Raw genomic sequence first — 14,745 nt, 5'->3', positions numbered from 1 at the left:
AGGATGGGCCCATGTCTCCTCTTCGGGCTGTGCCCGGCCGGGCCCCATGGACTAAGGCCCGGCCACCAGACGCTCGCCCTCGGGCACCCTCCCCGGGCCTGGCTCCAGGGCGGGGCCCCGGTAACCCTATCCCGGGCAGGGTAAACTGTTCCCTCGGTGTTCTTTTCATAAGGGTCTTCTGAATCGCTCTTTGTCTGGTCCCTCACCCAGGACCAATTTGCCATGGGAGACTCTACCAGGGGGCAAAAGCCCCCAGACAACATAGCCCCTGGGATCCCTGGGACACACAAACCCCTCCACCACGATAAGGTTGCGATTCACGGAGGAGCTTTAATTGAAACATTAAATAAGAATTTAAGGATTCAGATTCTGTTACTGATATCACTTATTGATTCCTTATTGATTCTCACTGGGTTCTCATTGGCTTTGAGAGTCACCACCATTGATAAACAGCATATCAAAGACATTACATTCATGCAGATTTATTGATTACATTGTGGTCAAATCTTTGTGCATGTTGGAGGCATTTCCCCTCTTCGTTGTGATCATTTTGTGGTCGTTACTCAAAAAAAGTAATTATTACCTCGAACACTTTTCTTAGAAGTAATGCATTACATTACTTGCTATAATACTTGTTACATTACTTTCATGTTACTTTGTAAAATAGCTGAAACACAATGTCTGAGAACTACCATTTAACAGTTTAAACCTGAGGCTAGAGTCCTACACACCAACACAAATCCCTATTCTAATGAGAACACACGTGATCTTTCTCTTAGTATTACATATGACACAAAGCCAACAACACAATAGAGTTCAAAAGTGATCTCCCAGTGACTTCACTTTGAACAGGTAGAAACAGAGGCTGCAGCCTGACTGCTCAGGCTGTGGCTGCTGGGCCGGGGTCGGCGTTGACTCGGCGTGTTAACGTCACTCTTGGTTCTTGGCTAGCTTAGCGTTAGCAAAAAAGCTGAAGTTGTGCTAGCAACATAATGCGTTTGTGTCTGTCCTGGATGCACTTCGCTCTTTACCGTCACTCTCCATAACACTGTAGACTGCGCCTGTAAAGAAGCGTGGACCAAAACTCCTCCACAGCAATGTGAAGATAAAGATAAGAGAAAAGGTCTTGCTGAATCATTTTTCACAGGACTGTGAGTACAACATGTAAGTATTCACTGGTACACACAAGTTTTGAAAACATGTATTAAATAAATAATGCAAAATATTGTTGTGAGCAGCTATTTAATAGATGTTCTGTATGCAGTCGTTATTCTTATACATGTGTTAAAAGCAGATTCATGTGGTGATCTGTAGCTGTGTTATTAAAAACTAATTTAAGACTAAAGCCCTGAGTCATTCAGTCTCTATTTAGTACTCCTACCTCCCTCTTTGTCTGAGGTCAGCTGATGTACTTCTGCACGCAATGGTCTGCTGACCCACTGCAATCAGATAAGGTACATGTGTGTGTGTGTGTGTGTGTGTGTCTCTGTGCATGTAAAGATGGCAGTGAAAGCTTGCTCACCCAAGTCAGCCTGTAATGACAGGATGCACAAGCTCCTCGTTACATAGTCACGAGGTCGCTGCATAGTCTCGCATAAATCATCGTGCTTTGTGATCAATTTTAATTTAGTTACTCACCTGAATAGGATTCAGTACAGTTGTGTCTCTGTGTGAGTGTGTGTGTGCGTGTGTGTGTCATGATGATTTAAAGGACTCTGACACACATACTCACTCAAGCTTGAATGTAATTCTGAGGATTACATGGGTCATTTCTGTCATAATAGACTGTAGATTCAGTTTTCCCATTGAAATCATAATAATGAACGGAAACAATGAAAAGTCTTCTAAGGGATTCAAAATGTAGTTGCTAGAGTTGTAATATTGTGGAAATATTTCCCAGAAATGACCTTGGTGTTCTGGTGCAGGAACTTTTTGCATGTTCTCTGCTAAAAAAGCAGTCACAGCAAAGCCTCCGTAGATTTCATCGTAAAGCAGAGCAACAGCTGTATCCACAGCTGCATCCTCAGCTGCATCCTCCTGCTCTGACCATTTGGGGGTGCTGTACAGATCAGTGCTTGTTTCAGGTCCTTTTCTCCCAGTTTGGAAGACAGAAATTCTTTGTCGGCATCTGATTGCAGCTCTGATATTAACATGTGCTCAATCCAAATTCCTGAAGAGGGAGTTTACCCACATTCTTTGGACTTTTTTTTTTAATCAAACAAGATCAGTGAGACTGTAACCTCTACATAACCAAACTATGCAGCAGGTATTGATTTTGCTGTGGAACTGGGGAATGGTGAGCTCAGACAAACTAGATGAAAGAAGATGTGTGGAGGGATGTGGACCTTTGCATAGAAACTTAATGTGCTCTTTTAGCTCTTTTAAAAAAAAATAATTTTTGCTGTGTGGTGGAGCTAGAAACTTGATGTACGTTCTGTCTTACTGGATTGATTTCACCGTGCCCACATGAGCGATCTTTAAACCCGATAAGTTCCTCGAACTGAACAGTCCATCAAACTTTTGGCTCATATATGTTTGTGCGTGTGTGTGTGCGCGCGCAAGTGTGTGTGGGACAGACGGTGTGCCCTGTCCGTGGTGGGTCGCAGGGAAAACGAGCCACTAGACGAAGTTCTGCGACGGCTCTCCAGTGAGGTAAAATTGAGTTTGGCCTGTCTGCAGAGCTAATCAGCTCTGTCTGGCCTGAAACCCGACCACTCAGACATGAAAGGCAGATGATGCTGTAACAGAGCAGGGTGGGAGTCACCAGCAGCCAGCATGCAAAAATTGGCATTAGTGATGGGTGTGTTAGCTGACTGTGGCTGCATAGTCAGCTATCAGTGGAGGCGTTGGTTTCTGCCGGTAATAAATTTTCAGTGTTTGAAAATATTCAATTAAATTCAGTTTTATTTATAAAGCACCAAATCACAACAACGTTCACCTTAAGGCTCTTCAGATTGTGTGGTACAGAAACTACAGTAACGCAGAGAGGACCTAAACAATCAGATGAACCCCTTTCAGCAAGAACTTGGCGACAGTGGGAAGGAAAAACTCCCTTTTAACAGGAAGAAACCTCCGACAGAACCAGGCTCAGAGAGGAGTAGCAATAAACCTGTAGAGTTTGAAGGGGCCTAGATGAACAGTTGTTAAGATGGAAGAAACAGATGTCCATAGAGACATTTCTCAAGTGCGACAGTCAGATTTTTCATTTTGCATTGGATGATAAACTCCTGGTGGAACAATTCAGGTGGAGTAATGAAGTTATTTATTTATTTATTTTAAAGATAAACATGTGCTTATAAAATGTTTGTAACAAGTAAAATTAAGAGAGTATTCAGTTAAAGTTAAGGAAAATAGAAAATTGTAGGTATTTGTTGTACTTCATCCTCTGCATGTAATGCCTAAAGGAGAATCAAACCCCCTCACCAAAAAACTTTGAACAAAGTCCAGAAACACTGCTGCCTTCCATGGTCCAAATGTCTCCTTAAGAATGCACTGAACCAAAGTGAAAAACTGTCCTATGGTCTGACCAATCCAAAATTTGGACTTCTTTATGTTAATTTATAGGCCTTGCATCATCTGGGTCACGGAGGAGAGGGGCCACCTGGCTTCTTATCAGCACACAGTTTAAAAAAAACCCTAAAAAAACAGCCTGTTTGATGGTACGGCCTCATTGATGATACCAAGACACTACATTGCATTGTATATATATTACAGCAGCTTGGCTCCATAGTCAAAGACCCTACACCTGTCAGCCATTGGACTACATCTAGCAAGATTTGAAACATCAAGGACAAGAATGGGGTGGTGGTGGAGCTCCGACAGTGTTGCTGTCAGCACAGCAGTTGGGGGGGTTGGGGGTTCTTTTTAAAAGTGTCACATACATCATTTTTCATTTGTCGATATTATTTAAAATATTTAGGAAAGTGTGCCTGCTGGTGAGCATTTGCAGCTTTTGTCTGTTTATATGGATTGTACTGCTGGCTGCACTAAATGTCCTGCGTGCCAGAAAACAAGAGAATGAATCTTTACTCTGAACATTTCATGGTTTATGAGCAACAAGAATCACATTTATATACAGTATTTATGCAATTTTCCATTTCTCACAACGGCCAAGAAACAGTAAAGCCTTCCAGAGTTTATCAGTTGTGCCACTTAGTTTTTACATGACGGAAACAAACATGTTAAGAAGTTTCAACTAGGCTCCCTGTGGATCTTCTCACAGTGGCACTGGCATGGATTTACACAGTAAACTCAAAGTGTGTGTGTGTGTCACTTTTAGCTTGTGGTTTAAGGTCCCATAAACTTCCTGGTCAAGTGGGTTTGACCCTGGTGTAAGTTATTTTGTTTGACCTCTGACCCGATGTGTGCAGTGTGTGTGCACGCGGGTGTCTGTCCATGACCTTCCAGTCCGGTATATTGTTGCTCACGGCCCTCTTTACGTGTGTTGTGTGCGTTGCTATAAGCAGCAGGAGGCGTGTAACCTCAGCCTCAGCCTGGAGAGAGATGAGAGGGAAGTGGAGGGGCGGCGGCAAGGTGAGCTAAGTTTCACGATGGAAACATGAAACTAGGTAAAGGGATTTTAAACTTTCCAAGGACCCTGGCAGTAAAAACATCGACTAAAAAAAGTCGAAAAAACACAAATTGAAGACTCCAAAAGTGAGCTCATTATCTCTTCCAATCTTTTCTCTCATCGTATTTGGGATTCTCTAAAATCTGTAATCAACGTAAACTCAGAAAGAGCTCTGAGTGCCAAACTGCAGCATGAGGCTGGAGCAAATGTCGAGCAGTAACGTGTAGGGAAAAAAGCTCCTGGAGCTCGTCTTCATAGTTTGCATTTTGTCTTCCTCCTTTGTACCCGTGTGTGTGCTGGAGCGCATGCACCTCAGAGTTGGCGTGCACACTGTATTAGGGGCCAGCTGGGCCGGCCTGTGCTCTACACATGAGCCTGATTATGACTCAGTATTGCATTACTGACATTCCTCCATAGCTCTCGCTCTTTTCTCTTTCTATCCCCCCCCCCCCCCCCCCCCACTTCTTTTTCTTTATTGGCATGTTTCTTTCTCCTCCTTCCACCTCTGCCGAGGCCGGCCAGATTTGCTGACCAACCTGCCCGCCTATCCATCCATCTATCCATCCCTCCATTTCTAGCCCTCCCCTCCATTCCCACCCCAAAGACTGTTGGCCCAGCCGGCACGTGATCCGTGCAGCTTCAGATTGAATCACCCCAACTTTTCTTCCTTTTTTTGCCTTTAAGACTTCCTGCTCCCTTCTCAGCGACCCTTGAAGCCGTCATTGTGCGTTACACATGTTGCTCTGGTCCTAACACCGTCTCCCAGTATTTCACATACAGCTGAGGAGGAGGAGAGGAAGAGGAGGGAGGACAAGCGGGAGGGAGGGGTTAGAAATTGAAACCATTAGGCAGCTCAAAGAAAATGTCAGTGTGTGTGTGTGTGTGCTTGCTCAGTGATTGGCTTAGTAGTTTGAGCTTGTTCTTTCTGTCCTCATGCATGTGAGGAGGTGTGGGTGTGTTTCAGGGAGAGGGACTGCTACTTTTGGTGCGTCGCCATCAGTAAAAGGAGCTGACAGTGTTTCATTTTTGGGAAGTCGGGTTTGGAGGAGAGGATTGAAAAGCAACCCTGGAGATAAGAGTGGTAGCGTACGTGACAGGTAGCAGCTCACCGTTTTAAAAATCCCACACTGGGTTAATCCCGTGTGAGGAGACGAAGGGAGGGAGGGGAGTGGTGGAAGAGGAGGAGGAGGAGAGGAGCTACTGTTCATACCACTCCTCGCAGCTCAGTCTTTATGCTGCCCAGCACGAGAAGACTGAAGAAGTCGGGGGCTGTCTCTCTCTCTCTTCCTCTCTCGTCCTTCCTCTGTCACTTCCTCCCCCTTCTTTCCTCTTACCTCTCTAGCGCTCTCCTTGCCAATCCGTCCCTCCCTCTCCCTCTCTCTCTCTCTCTCTCTTCCTGACTTCCTCTCCTCTCGCCTCCTGTTTCCCCTCCCCTCCCCTCCCTTCTCTCTCTCTCTCTCTCTCTCTGTCCCTGTGTGTCACTGGAGAGCGTCTCAGTGTGAAAATGCCATCCTGCTCTCCAGACTGTTGCCTCTTACAGGCTGTGGAGGTAAGAGACTTCTGCATGTGTGTGTGTGTTTGTTTCTTTTATGGGTCTCTGTCATCAGCTTTGTGTGTGCGTGTCTGGTTGCCAGTTTGCAGCGATGGGGATATTTGCATCCCCCCCCCCCCCCTTAGGTCAGTGTGTTTAAAACTTTTCTCAAACAAACTAATGCGTCATAAATGCAGTTTTTGTCCCCCCCCCCCCCCCCCCCCCCCCCCCCTCCTTTGTGGCATCTGGGAAGAGAGGAGGCGGTCTTCGGGCTCTGCAGGGGCAAAGAGTGCCGTGACGTTGTTTCTGGTTGCGCTGGGAGTTTTTCTCCATGTCTGCATGCTGTAGCTCCTTACGCTCTGTGTCGTTTCCAGACCACCGCGGCTGCCGTTTACTTGGCGTTTTTAACGTATTCCCGCTCTACCGGGGCCTTGGTCTGAATTAATTTTCCGTGAACCCCCCAGCCGCCCGCCAGCCGCCCGCCACCTTCCAGCCCTTCGCCCATCACTAGGTTTTTCTCTTGTTTCATGTAATTTTCAACAGTTGCTCCCTGGTTGGCCGTCTGTGAAGTGCAGGGCAGCCGAATCCCCGGCTGTGACCAGAGGATGTTGGGACGTGGGCGTGTGAGAACACACACAAGAGCCACCTACCATTTCTGAGATTTAGAAGATAATTTTGCCTCTGTGGTTTGCTCATATTTGCGAGGGCAATCTGTCCCTATGCGTGTGTGAATCTGCTCGTAGAGTGGTGTGAAGCAGCTGGCCTGTGGTTATCTGTGCAGCAACACACTTGAAGAAGCCAAAAAAAAAATACACCCGGCTTAAATGTCGGTCTGGGCACTTTGGCTGAAATGGTTCAAAATGGCGCAACACTGGGAGGTACTTTGAACTCTGCCCGCTTGCTGCTCCCAGCGGTGACATTTTTAATGACAATATACAACACGTATAAATCCACCACACGGTTTCGCCATCAAAGTTCAAATGTCGGGGTGGGGGGGCAGATTTTTAAGCTTTTCCAAGTGCAGATATTCTCGTATGTGAGGGGAAACGTCCGTTTCGCTGACGTCCGTTTGCTGCGGACAAAAAGGGCTGAACTAAACACTTAGGCACCAGCCAGCCTTTCCTGGACGTCATCCTTCTTCTTATTTTAAGACCTTCTCGTGTTCGAGTGACAGAATATTGTGAACGGGACCAACCAGAGCACCTGGTTATGGAGGTAACTGTAGCTGGTGATCTGTTGTAGTCTCAGCTTTTGTTTTTCCTCTCTCTGCAAATGCAATTTCCTGACAGCAACTCCATGCTTCATACCTGTTTTTGAAAACGTGACCTTTGCTGCTGTCATGTACACATATCCTCACCATCCCTCTTATGTGTGTGTATGTGCTTTCAGATAGTGAAGGTGTGGAGCGAGGATGGGGCCGGCAAAGTCGTGGAGATCCCGGCCGACATGACTGCTCGAGATGTGTGCCAGCTGCTGGTCTACAAGAGCCACTGCCTGGACGACAGCGCCTGGTCGCTGGTGGAGCACCACCCCATCCTCGGCATTGGTAAGAATCTCAGTGTTCTGTGTGGATCCCAGTGCGGACAGCGATGCTCGATCCTCGCCTTTTTTTTCCTCCTTTTTTGCAAGAAAAGGGATTAAAGCTACTTTGGTGCAGTTTTTCAGTCTTGTATTGTGTTTATGCTGTGATGAAAAGGTGATTAAACACCATTAGAAGTTTCAGTGAGGTCGTCAGATTGTTACAAATTTGTTACATTATAACATTTTCTAAAAAAAAATCTGGGAGCTTTGATTTTACTTTCCTGTAGATTAAAAGAAAAAAAGCATGAAGGCCACATAATGCGATCCATGAAAAAAGGAAATTTTTTTCTTGTAGCTTCTAATAAGAGAATAAAAGCTTCCTGCTAAATCTCTGCATATTTGCCTTGCGTGTGCTTTTCTGCAGGTGTGTGTGCCCTGTGTATTCACTTGATCACAGCACCAGTGTTTGCATGGCTTTACCACTTGAGAGGGAGGTGTGGTACTTGTAGGATTAAGCATTTTCCATGTTCTACTCACATGCTTTTCCCTCCCAAATAGTTTGCTCAGAGAGAGGGTGGGGGGAGCGAGAAAAAAGAGGTAGAGGGGGCGGGAAAAAAAAGGAAAACATAGGACTCGTGCTTCGTTTCTTCACTTTTGCCGTGTGTCCCTTTTGAAGCTTTACTTTTTTTTCTTCTTCTTCTCTGGGTCTGCCTTTGTCCTCAATGAGGCTTTCCTCCTCTCGAGTCGTATTTTTAGAGTCAAAGGATTGCTTTGTGCTTTCCTGCTTGATCTGCGTTTCTGGGGGGGGGGAAAAAAAGTGCACCGGAGCGATGGAATGTGAGGTGAGGAGAGGAGACGAGAGGGAAGAAGGGAAGGAGAGATGAAGGGAGAAAGAAAGAGAGAGACAGACAGAAGGTGGGGGTGGAGGGCGGAGAGGCCTGGGACTGAAGTGTCATACCAGAGCTGCGAGGAACCAATCGCCGGTCTCTATTGGACGAGCCCCTAGCCTTTCTAGCCAATCGGCCCTTTCCTGACTGTCCACAGGAAATTCCCCCGCTTGTAGCCAGCGAGGGCGTGCACGAGCGGACGCGCGCAGAGTCCAGACATTTCCACCCCTTAACTACAGCCAGAGCTAAGCAAGAAAAAAAGAAGTGAGTACAGCTTCAGTTTAGAAATGTGCGTTTGCGCCTCAGTGAAACAGGAGAGCCCTGCCTGCACGTCCACGTCTGACTGGAACATCCCATCACTATCAAATCTCACCTGCATCACTCTGAGATCATATGCCCTCAACTTAAGATAGACGGGGACACGCACACACAAGCACGCACACACACAAAGAAAGTAACTGGGCCTCCGTGGTGCACAGTGAGCAGGTTAGGTCTGTGTGAGCCTGTAATGTGTGGTTGTGTGTTTGTCTGTGGTTTGTACTTTGCTTATGGCTTTGCTGCTCTCAGCAATCAGCCTAAATAAATGACATCATCTTCCTGCAAACTCCCCCCCCCCTCCTCCAACACCACCACCTTCACCTCCTCCCTCCTCTGCCTCACAGCGCTTCTTCCTCTTCACCGCCCCTCCTTATTTAACCTCTTAGTTCCTCGCCCGTCTCTTAGTAACAGGCGATGTTTTTTTTAAAAATAAAAAGTATTTATTTCTTGCTGCGTCATTGTACACAATGCTGATGTGGGGGTTAATGTGGCTACATTTCTGCTGGAGACATCTTATATGGATCTCTTTTTAATTCATGGACTCTGGCATAGCAGCTTTCCAATAATAATCCTTATTATTACCTTTGTTCATCCTCTATCTGAAACAAGCCAGCATTCTTCTGATTGGCAGCAAGCAAACAAAAGGTTCTTGTATTTATTCATATATGTGAACAGCTTATTAATACTCTGTGACTCTGCGAGAGACTTTAAAATAACAATATCCTTCCACGGTTCCAGTCTAAGGCACATTTCACTGGAATTACATTCAGGTTCAGCGTCTCAAAAGCTGTTTTGTTCAGCCTGCTAGGGGATGCAGTTACAGCTCACAGTAAGTCCTTTAGTGACAAGGACACTTCTAAATATGCTGTCAACACAGGAGGGAGGAAAAAAAGTGGAAATGTATGCAAAAGAGCTGCTTGTTATGCTGTGGGTGAATCCCTAAAATGAATCTAAATAAGAACAATGAACGGTGTTTTTGACATGAAAATCTTTTTAGTATACAAATGAGCCCTAAAAGCCGCGCTCGCAGATTTAAAACCGGACGGTTTCTGTCCGACGCCGTCCCCAGAGGGCAATGTCTTTTTTTAACATTGTCTGTGTCTGTGCCCTCATTCAGAGAGATGTGTGGAGGACCACGAGCTGGTGGTTCAGGTTCAAGCCTCCATGAGCGGTGACAGTAAATTCCTCTTCAGGAAGAATTATGCCAAATATGAATTCTTCAGGAACCCCCTGGTGAGTCTCCTGCATCCCTAAAGTGACCTTTCTGTGACTGCCTCGGTTTAGCACGCATCCCCCACAGAGCCACGTAGACACAGCAGCACGCACACACACAAAGAGTGAGAGAGGGGGAGAGAAATTGGGGTTCAAAAGGTTTTTCATCTTTTGATGTTTTTGAAATGCAGCGACAAATTTGTTGCTAGCAGCCAGCACCTCTGTGTTTAATCGTTTTAGCCAAAAATTAGAGGATTGTTGTGTTTTCTGGGTTTTTAAATCACCTTTTAGTCATTTTTCTATTCAGGAATCGTCAATTAGTATAAGACAAAGAGTCGCAGCTGGGGTTTTAAGCCCTCATTACATGACGGCTAAATGGCAATGCTAAAGTATTTTAGCTACACTCTCTGCGTTTCCCGTTTCATTCTTCCTCCTGGAAGAAGCTAACGGTTTCAGTTAAAACTCATCATTATCCTTTTATCCTACCTTCAGACAGGTGCTAAAATCTCAAAATGCAAAGCTGATCGTCGTTTTTTAAAGACGTACACGTCCCTACTTTTGGCAGCCAGCGACTCGGCGCCGAGCGGCCTGCGTGGCATCTTTTCTGGCGATGTGGACGCAGCGTGGGGCTGTTGCTGTTGTGTGCTGGCCGGGTATACGGTGACATTATTGCTGTGGGTGATTTAGGTGTGTGTCAGAGCCAGCAGGTGACCTCAGCTCTGTGGTAATGAGCACAGTAAAACACAGGAGTGCTGGCCACGGCTTGTCAATCACGCTAAGAGTAGCGCTGCTGGTTAAAGGGGATTACATCAGCGGGTGAGATCATACTGCATCTACTCCGAGGGCTGGAGTGCCCTCTCTCTCTGTCTCCGCACCACTTTGGCTCTTAGTCCTTGTGTTGATTGAACACTCACACACACACACACACACACACACACACACACACACACACACACACACACACACACACATTCTGGATAGAGAAGCACTATCCTAAGTGGTCTGTAGTGCCTCTCTCTCTTTCTTTGTCTCTTTGTCTCTCGCTCACTGGCGATCTCCGTGTGTCTTTTCCATCCAGAACTTTTTTCCGGAGCAGATGGTGGCTTTTTGTCAGGAGTCTGATGGCTCAATTCCTCCGTCACAGCTCTTACAGGTGAGTTGATGACTCAGTGAAGCAATACTATGAATTATACGAGCCCTGATATCTCAAGAGCGTTACCATCTGTTCATCCAAAAATATGCATGCACAGATTATGGTGCTGCGCTCAATTTGCTTCCCGATTTTTAGAAATATAAAATAAGCTGCCTCATTATTTTGCTGCGATATCATTATGATCTATTTTAAAAGCAGATACCCAAACAGTGCTGCATTCACTTCCTCTGCAGCAGTGCTATTATAGTTATTTTTATTTTATTTTGGCTTGTTCTTTTTAATTCAGTTTAGTTTTTAATATTTGAAAATGGGCAGCACGGTGGTTAGCACTGTTGCCGCACAGCAAGAAGGTCCTGAGTTCAATTCCAACATCAGGCCGGGGTCTTTCTGTGTGGAGTTTGCATGTTCTCCCTATGTTTGTTCCCTCCGGGTACTCCGGCTTCCTCCCACCGTCCAAAGACATGCAGCTTGTGGGGATAGGTTAATTGGAAAATCCAAATTGTCACTAGGTGTGAAAGTGCGAATGGTTGTCTGTCCCTGTGTGTTGGCCCTGCGACAGACTGGCCACCTGTCCAGGGTGTACCCCGCCTCTCGCCCTATGACAGCTAGGATAGGCTCCAGCGCCCCCCGCAACCCTGAAAAGGATAAGCGGAAGCGAATGGATGGATGGATATTTGAAAATGTTTGTTTAGTTTTGTTTTCTCTTAGCTTCAGTTTGAGTTTTAAGGTCACAGGTCAGATTTGGGGAAAATCATCACAGTTATTGCAATAAAAACACAGAACGTGTTGAACACGGTTGACTCATAGAGACTCGTCCAGACTTTCAGCAAACACGTCCACCAATGCCTCATCAGGCAAGCTGTAATAAAACTCAAACTAAGGATATTTATTTTAGTTTGTTTTCCAAGTTCCACCAAATCATTTCAGTTAATTTTATTTATTTATATTTTAGTTAACAAACCATATTTAGTTTTGGTTAATTATAATATCCTTGCCCTGCAGCAGTATTAACGATAGATGTTTTTGTGCGTTCGTTTTCCAGAACTTTCTGAACTCGAGCAGCTGTCCAGAGATTCAGGGCTATCTGCATGTGAAAGAGCCGGGACGCAAGTCCTGGAAAAAGCTCTACATGTTCCTGCGCCGCTCCGGCCTTTATTACTCCACTAAAGGAACATCCAAGGTGAGAAAGTATTGCTTTATTGATTGTGGAAGTGGTGTGAAGTAAACTAGATCTAGGGCTTGTCAGCTGCCTAATCCCACAATTTGTGTGTGTGTGTTTGCGCTTGTTGTGCATTAGCTTAAATCATATATCGCCACCCTCACAACCCCCACAGGAGCCCCGGCACCTGCAGGTACTGTCAGACCTGGAGGACAGTAACGTCTTCACCGTCATCACGGGCCGAAAACTTCACAACGCCCCCACAGACTACCAGTTCTGCATCAAGGTAACACACAGACAAACCACAGACTGTAAATAAAGATGCAGCCACAGTGACATCACCCACTGGTGTGTGAAATCATGTTTTGAGGCTTCTGATTTTTAGGATTTTGGCCACCTGGTTGTTATTTTTGTGGAGCCAGAGGTGACTGCGTTTGGGTGGTCAGAAAGCTGCATCCATAAACAGATATGTGCTATATTTAGCCATGATTTCATCCTAATTTTTGCTAAATAACATGGAAGTAGAACTTGACTCAGCAACACTGAAGCTAAGAGTTCTCGAATATTTGTAAGTCGAAGTAGTCACACTTCAGGCCTTATTATTAGCCACATAATTACACACAAAATGCTCCAAAAGGTACCAACAGCACAAACACAGTTAAAGTGCAGTGATTTAGATTAGCTGAAATGTAGCTCAGCGGGCAGCTAGCGGCTACAGCTGCTAATCCGCTAATACTGCATAACTTCAACTTTAATAAAGTTTCAGTGCGTCAGTAACAACACATCTCAGCTCTCATTCTGTGGTTATAGAGGAAAGAATTGGCTGAACAGACTGTAAACATGCTTATTTATGCTGGGAAGTTGTGCTTTTTAACATGGGAGTCTGTGGGGATTGGTTCAGTCTTAGAGTCAGCCTCTAGTGGTCATTACAGGAAGTGCAGTTTTTAACTTCAGGGCTCCCACTACAGATGAATATTATTGTTCTTTAATAGCTAACAAATGTCTCATTTGATTTTTTCCAATATAAAAAAACAGTTTTGAAATCTTTATTTAAAGTCAGTACTTCTCTGCATGCGTTGTATGTAGTGGGCGTGTCTGTGAGGACACATGGGTTTAAAACAGCACAGCAGGGGTTTAAACACACTCTCAGTACTGTGCCCCGCTCCGGGTGGTATCTGCGGTGGGCGTACCTGCTGATCTGGGATAAGCTCAGGGGGATAAGCAGGGATGGCACAGGGAATCTGGCCCACCTGACCTCTTCACCTCTCTTTTACACACACACACACACACACACACAAGTGCTAGACGATTGGCGTGTCAGATGCTGTCAGCGGGGGTGACAGTGCAGGATTGGGTGAGGGATTTTTCTTGGTGGGGTGAGGGGGTGGTAGGGTTTGTTGCCATGGCGACATGAATGAATTTATCTATGGGGTTGTATTTAGGGAGCAGTGTGCCTTATGCCCTTGTTGGTGGTGGAAGGAGGAAAGGAAAAAGGAAAAAGTCTAAGCTGTGATTTTGGACAGAGTTGCCTGGAAAGTCGCAACTCTGTCCATAAATAAATCATAAAAAAATAGATTTTCCTAACCTTACTGTATCACTTACTTTCATGTTATTTGACTGCATGCAGTGTATAAATATTTAATAAAGATTGGGTCACGTGGAAAATGCTAAATTCTTTTCAATCGACTTCTGATTGCCACTCTAACCCCCAAAGCAGTCAGATCTTTGCTGTGATTAGAGCGCAGACCTGTGCTGCCGAGCACAACAGTGGCTGCACTGTGACTGTGCTCTGGCACGGTCACATGAAGCCTTATTACTGTTCATGTTTGCGATGTGCATCTCGTTAATCTAATTCCCCGCTGCGTCCTCTGTTTGGTCGACAGCCCAGCAAAGTGAGGAGCGACTGCAAGGAACTGAAAATGCTGTGTGCGGAGGACGAGCAGAGCAGGACTTGCTGGATGACTGCCTTCAGGCTGTTCAAAGTAAAAACCCTGCACTTCTCTTGCGTCGCAGTTAAACATTAATGAGTTAGTTGGTGCTTGGATGTTAAGCTGATGCCTTCTCCTCTCTCCTGCCCCCGTAGTACGGAATAGTGCTGTATCAGAGCTACAACGTGCCCCAGCAGAGGAAGTCTAACCTCTCGCCTTTTACTGCACCTGTGGTGAGGATCTGCTCTCTGTGACATCGCCTTACTGCAACTCTGCTCTAACAGCAGGGACGAATCCAGATTGACGCATGAATTAGCCGATAGTAATCTTGGGACGAAGCTCAAAGCTTCTTAAGAGGAAAAAACTTGTTTTATTGAAATTCTGAAATAGATTTTTATATTCGGATGACCAGGCTACTGCTGACGTTTGCTGCTAATGTAAGCAGACAGTTTACAGCAAAATGACA

General features: G+C 45.6%; 1 protein-coding gene across 5 annotated transcripts in view; it reads left to right on the top strand.

Annotated features, from left to right (window-relative positions):
- The window catches only part of LOC146493758 (growth factor receptor-bound protein 10-like), a 52,302-nt gene that overhangs the window by 31,674 nt on the left and 5,883 nt on the right, over positions 1 to 14,745 (top strand). For all 5 annotated transcript variants that reach the window (XM_085147682.1, XM_085147678.1, XM_085147681.1 and 2 more), the window contains 7 exons: positions 7,491 to 7,647; positions 9,945 to 10,060; positions 11,118 to 11,192; positions 12,235 to 12,372; positions 12,527 to 12,637; positions 14,235 to 14,333; positions 14,435 to 14,512. In XM_085147682.1, coding sequence (XP_085003808.1) covers positions 7,491 to 7,647; positions 9,945 to 10,060; positions 11,118 to 11,192; positions 12,235 to 12,372; positions 12,527 to 12,637; positions 14,235 to 14,333; positions 14,435 to 14,512 — 774 coding nt within the window. The remainder of the gene's footprint in view (positions 1 to 7,490; positions 7,648 to 9,944; positions 10,061 to 11,117; positions 11,193 to 12,234; positions 12,373 to 12,526; positions 12,638 to 14,234; positions 14,334 to 14,434; positions 14,513 to 14,745) is intronic.

Source organism: Neolamprologus multifasciatus, chromosome 22, assembly GCF_963576455.1.
Source record: "Neolamprologus multifasciatus chromosome 22, fNeoMul1.2, whole genome shotgun sequence".
Lineage (NCBI taxonomy): Eukaryota > Metazoa > Chordata > Actinopteri > Cichliformes > Cichlidae > Neolamprologus > Neolamprologus multifasciatus.
Note: the sequence above shows the minus strand (reverse complement) of the source record. Positions and strands in the feature narration are given on the sequence as shown.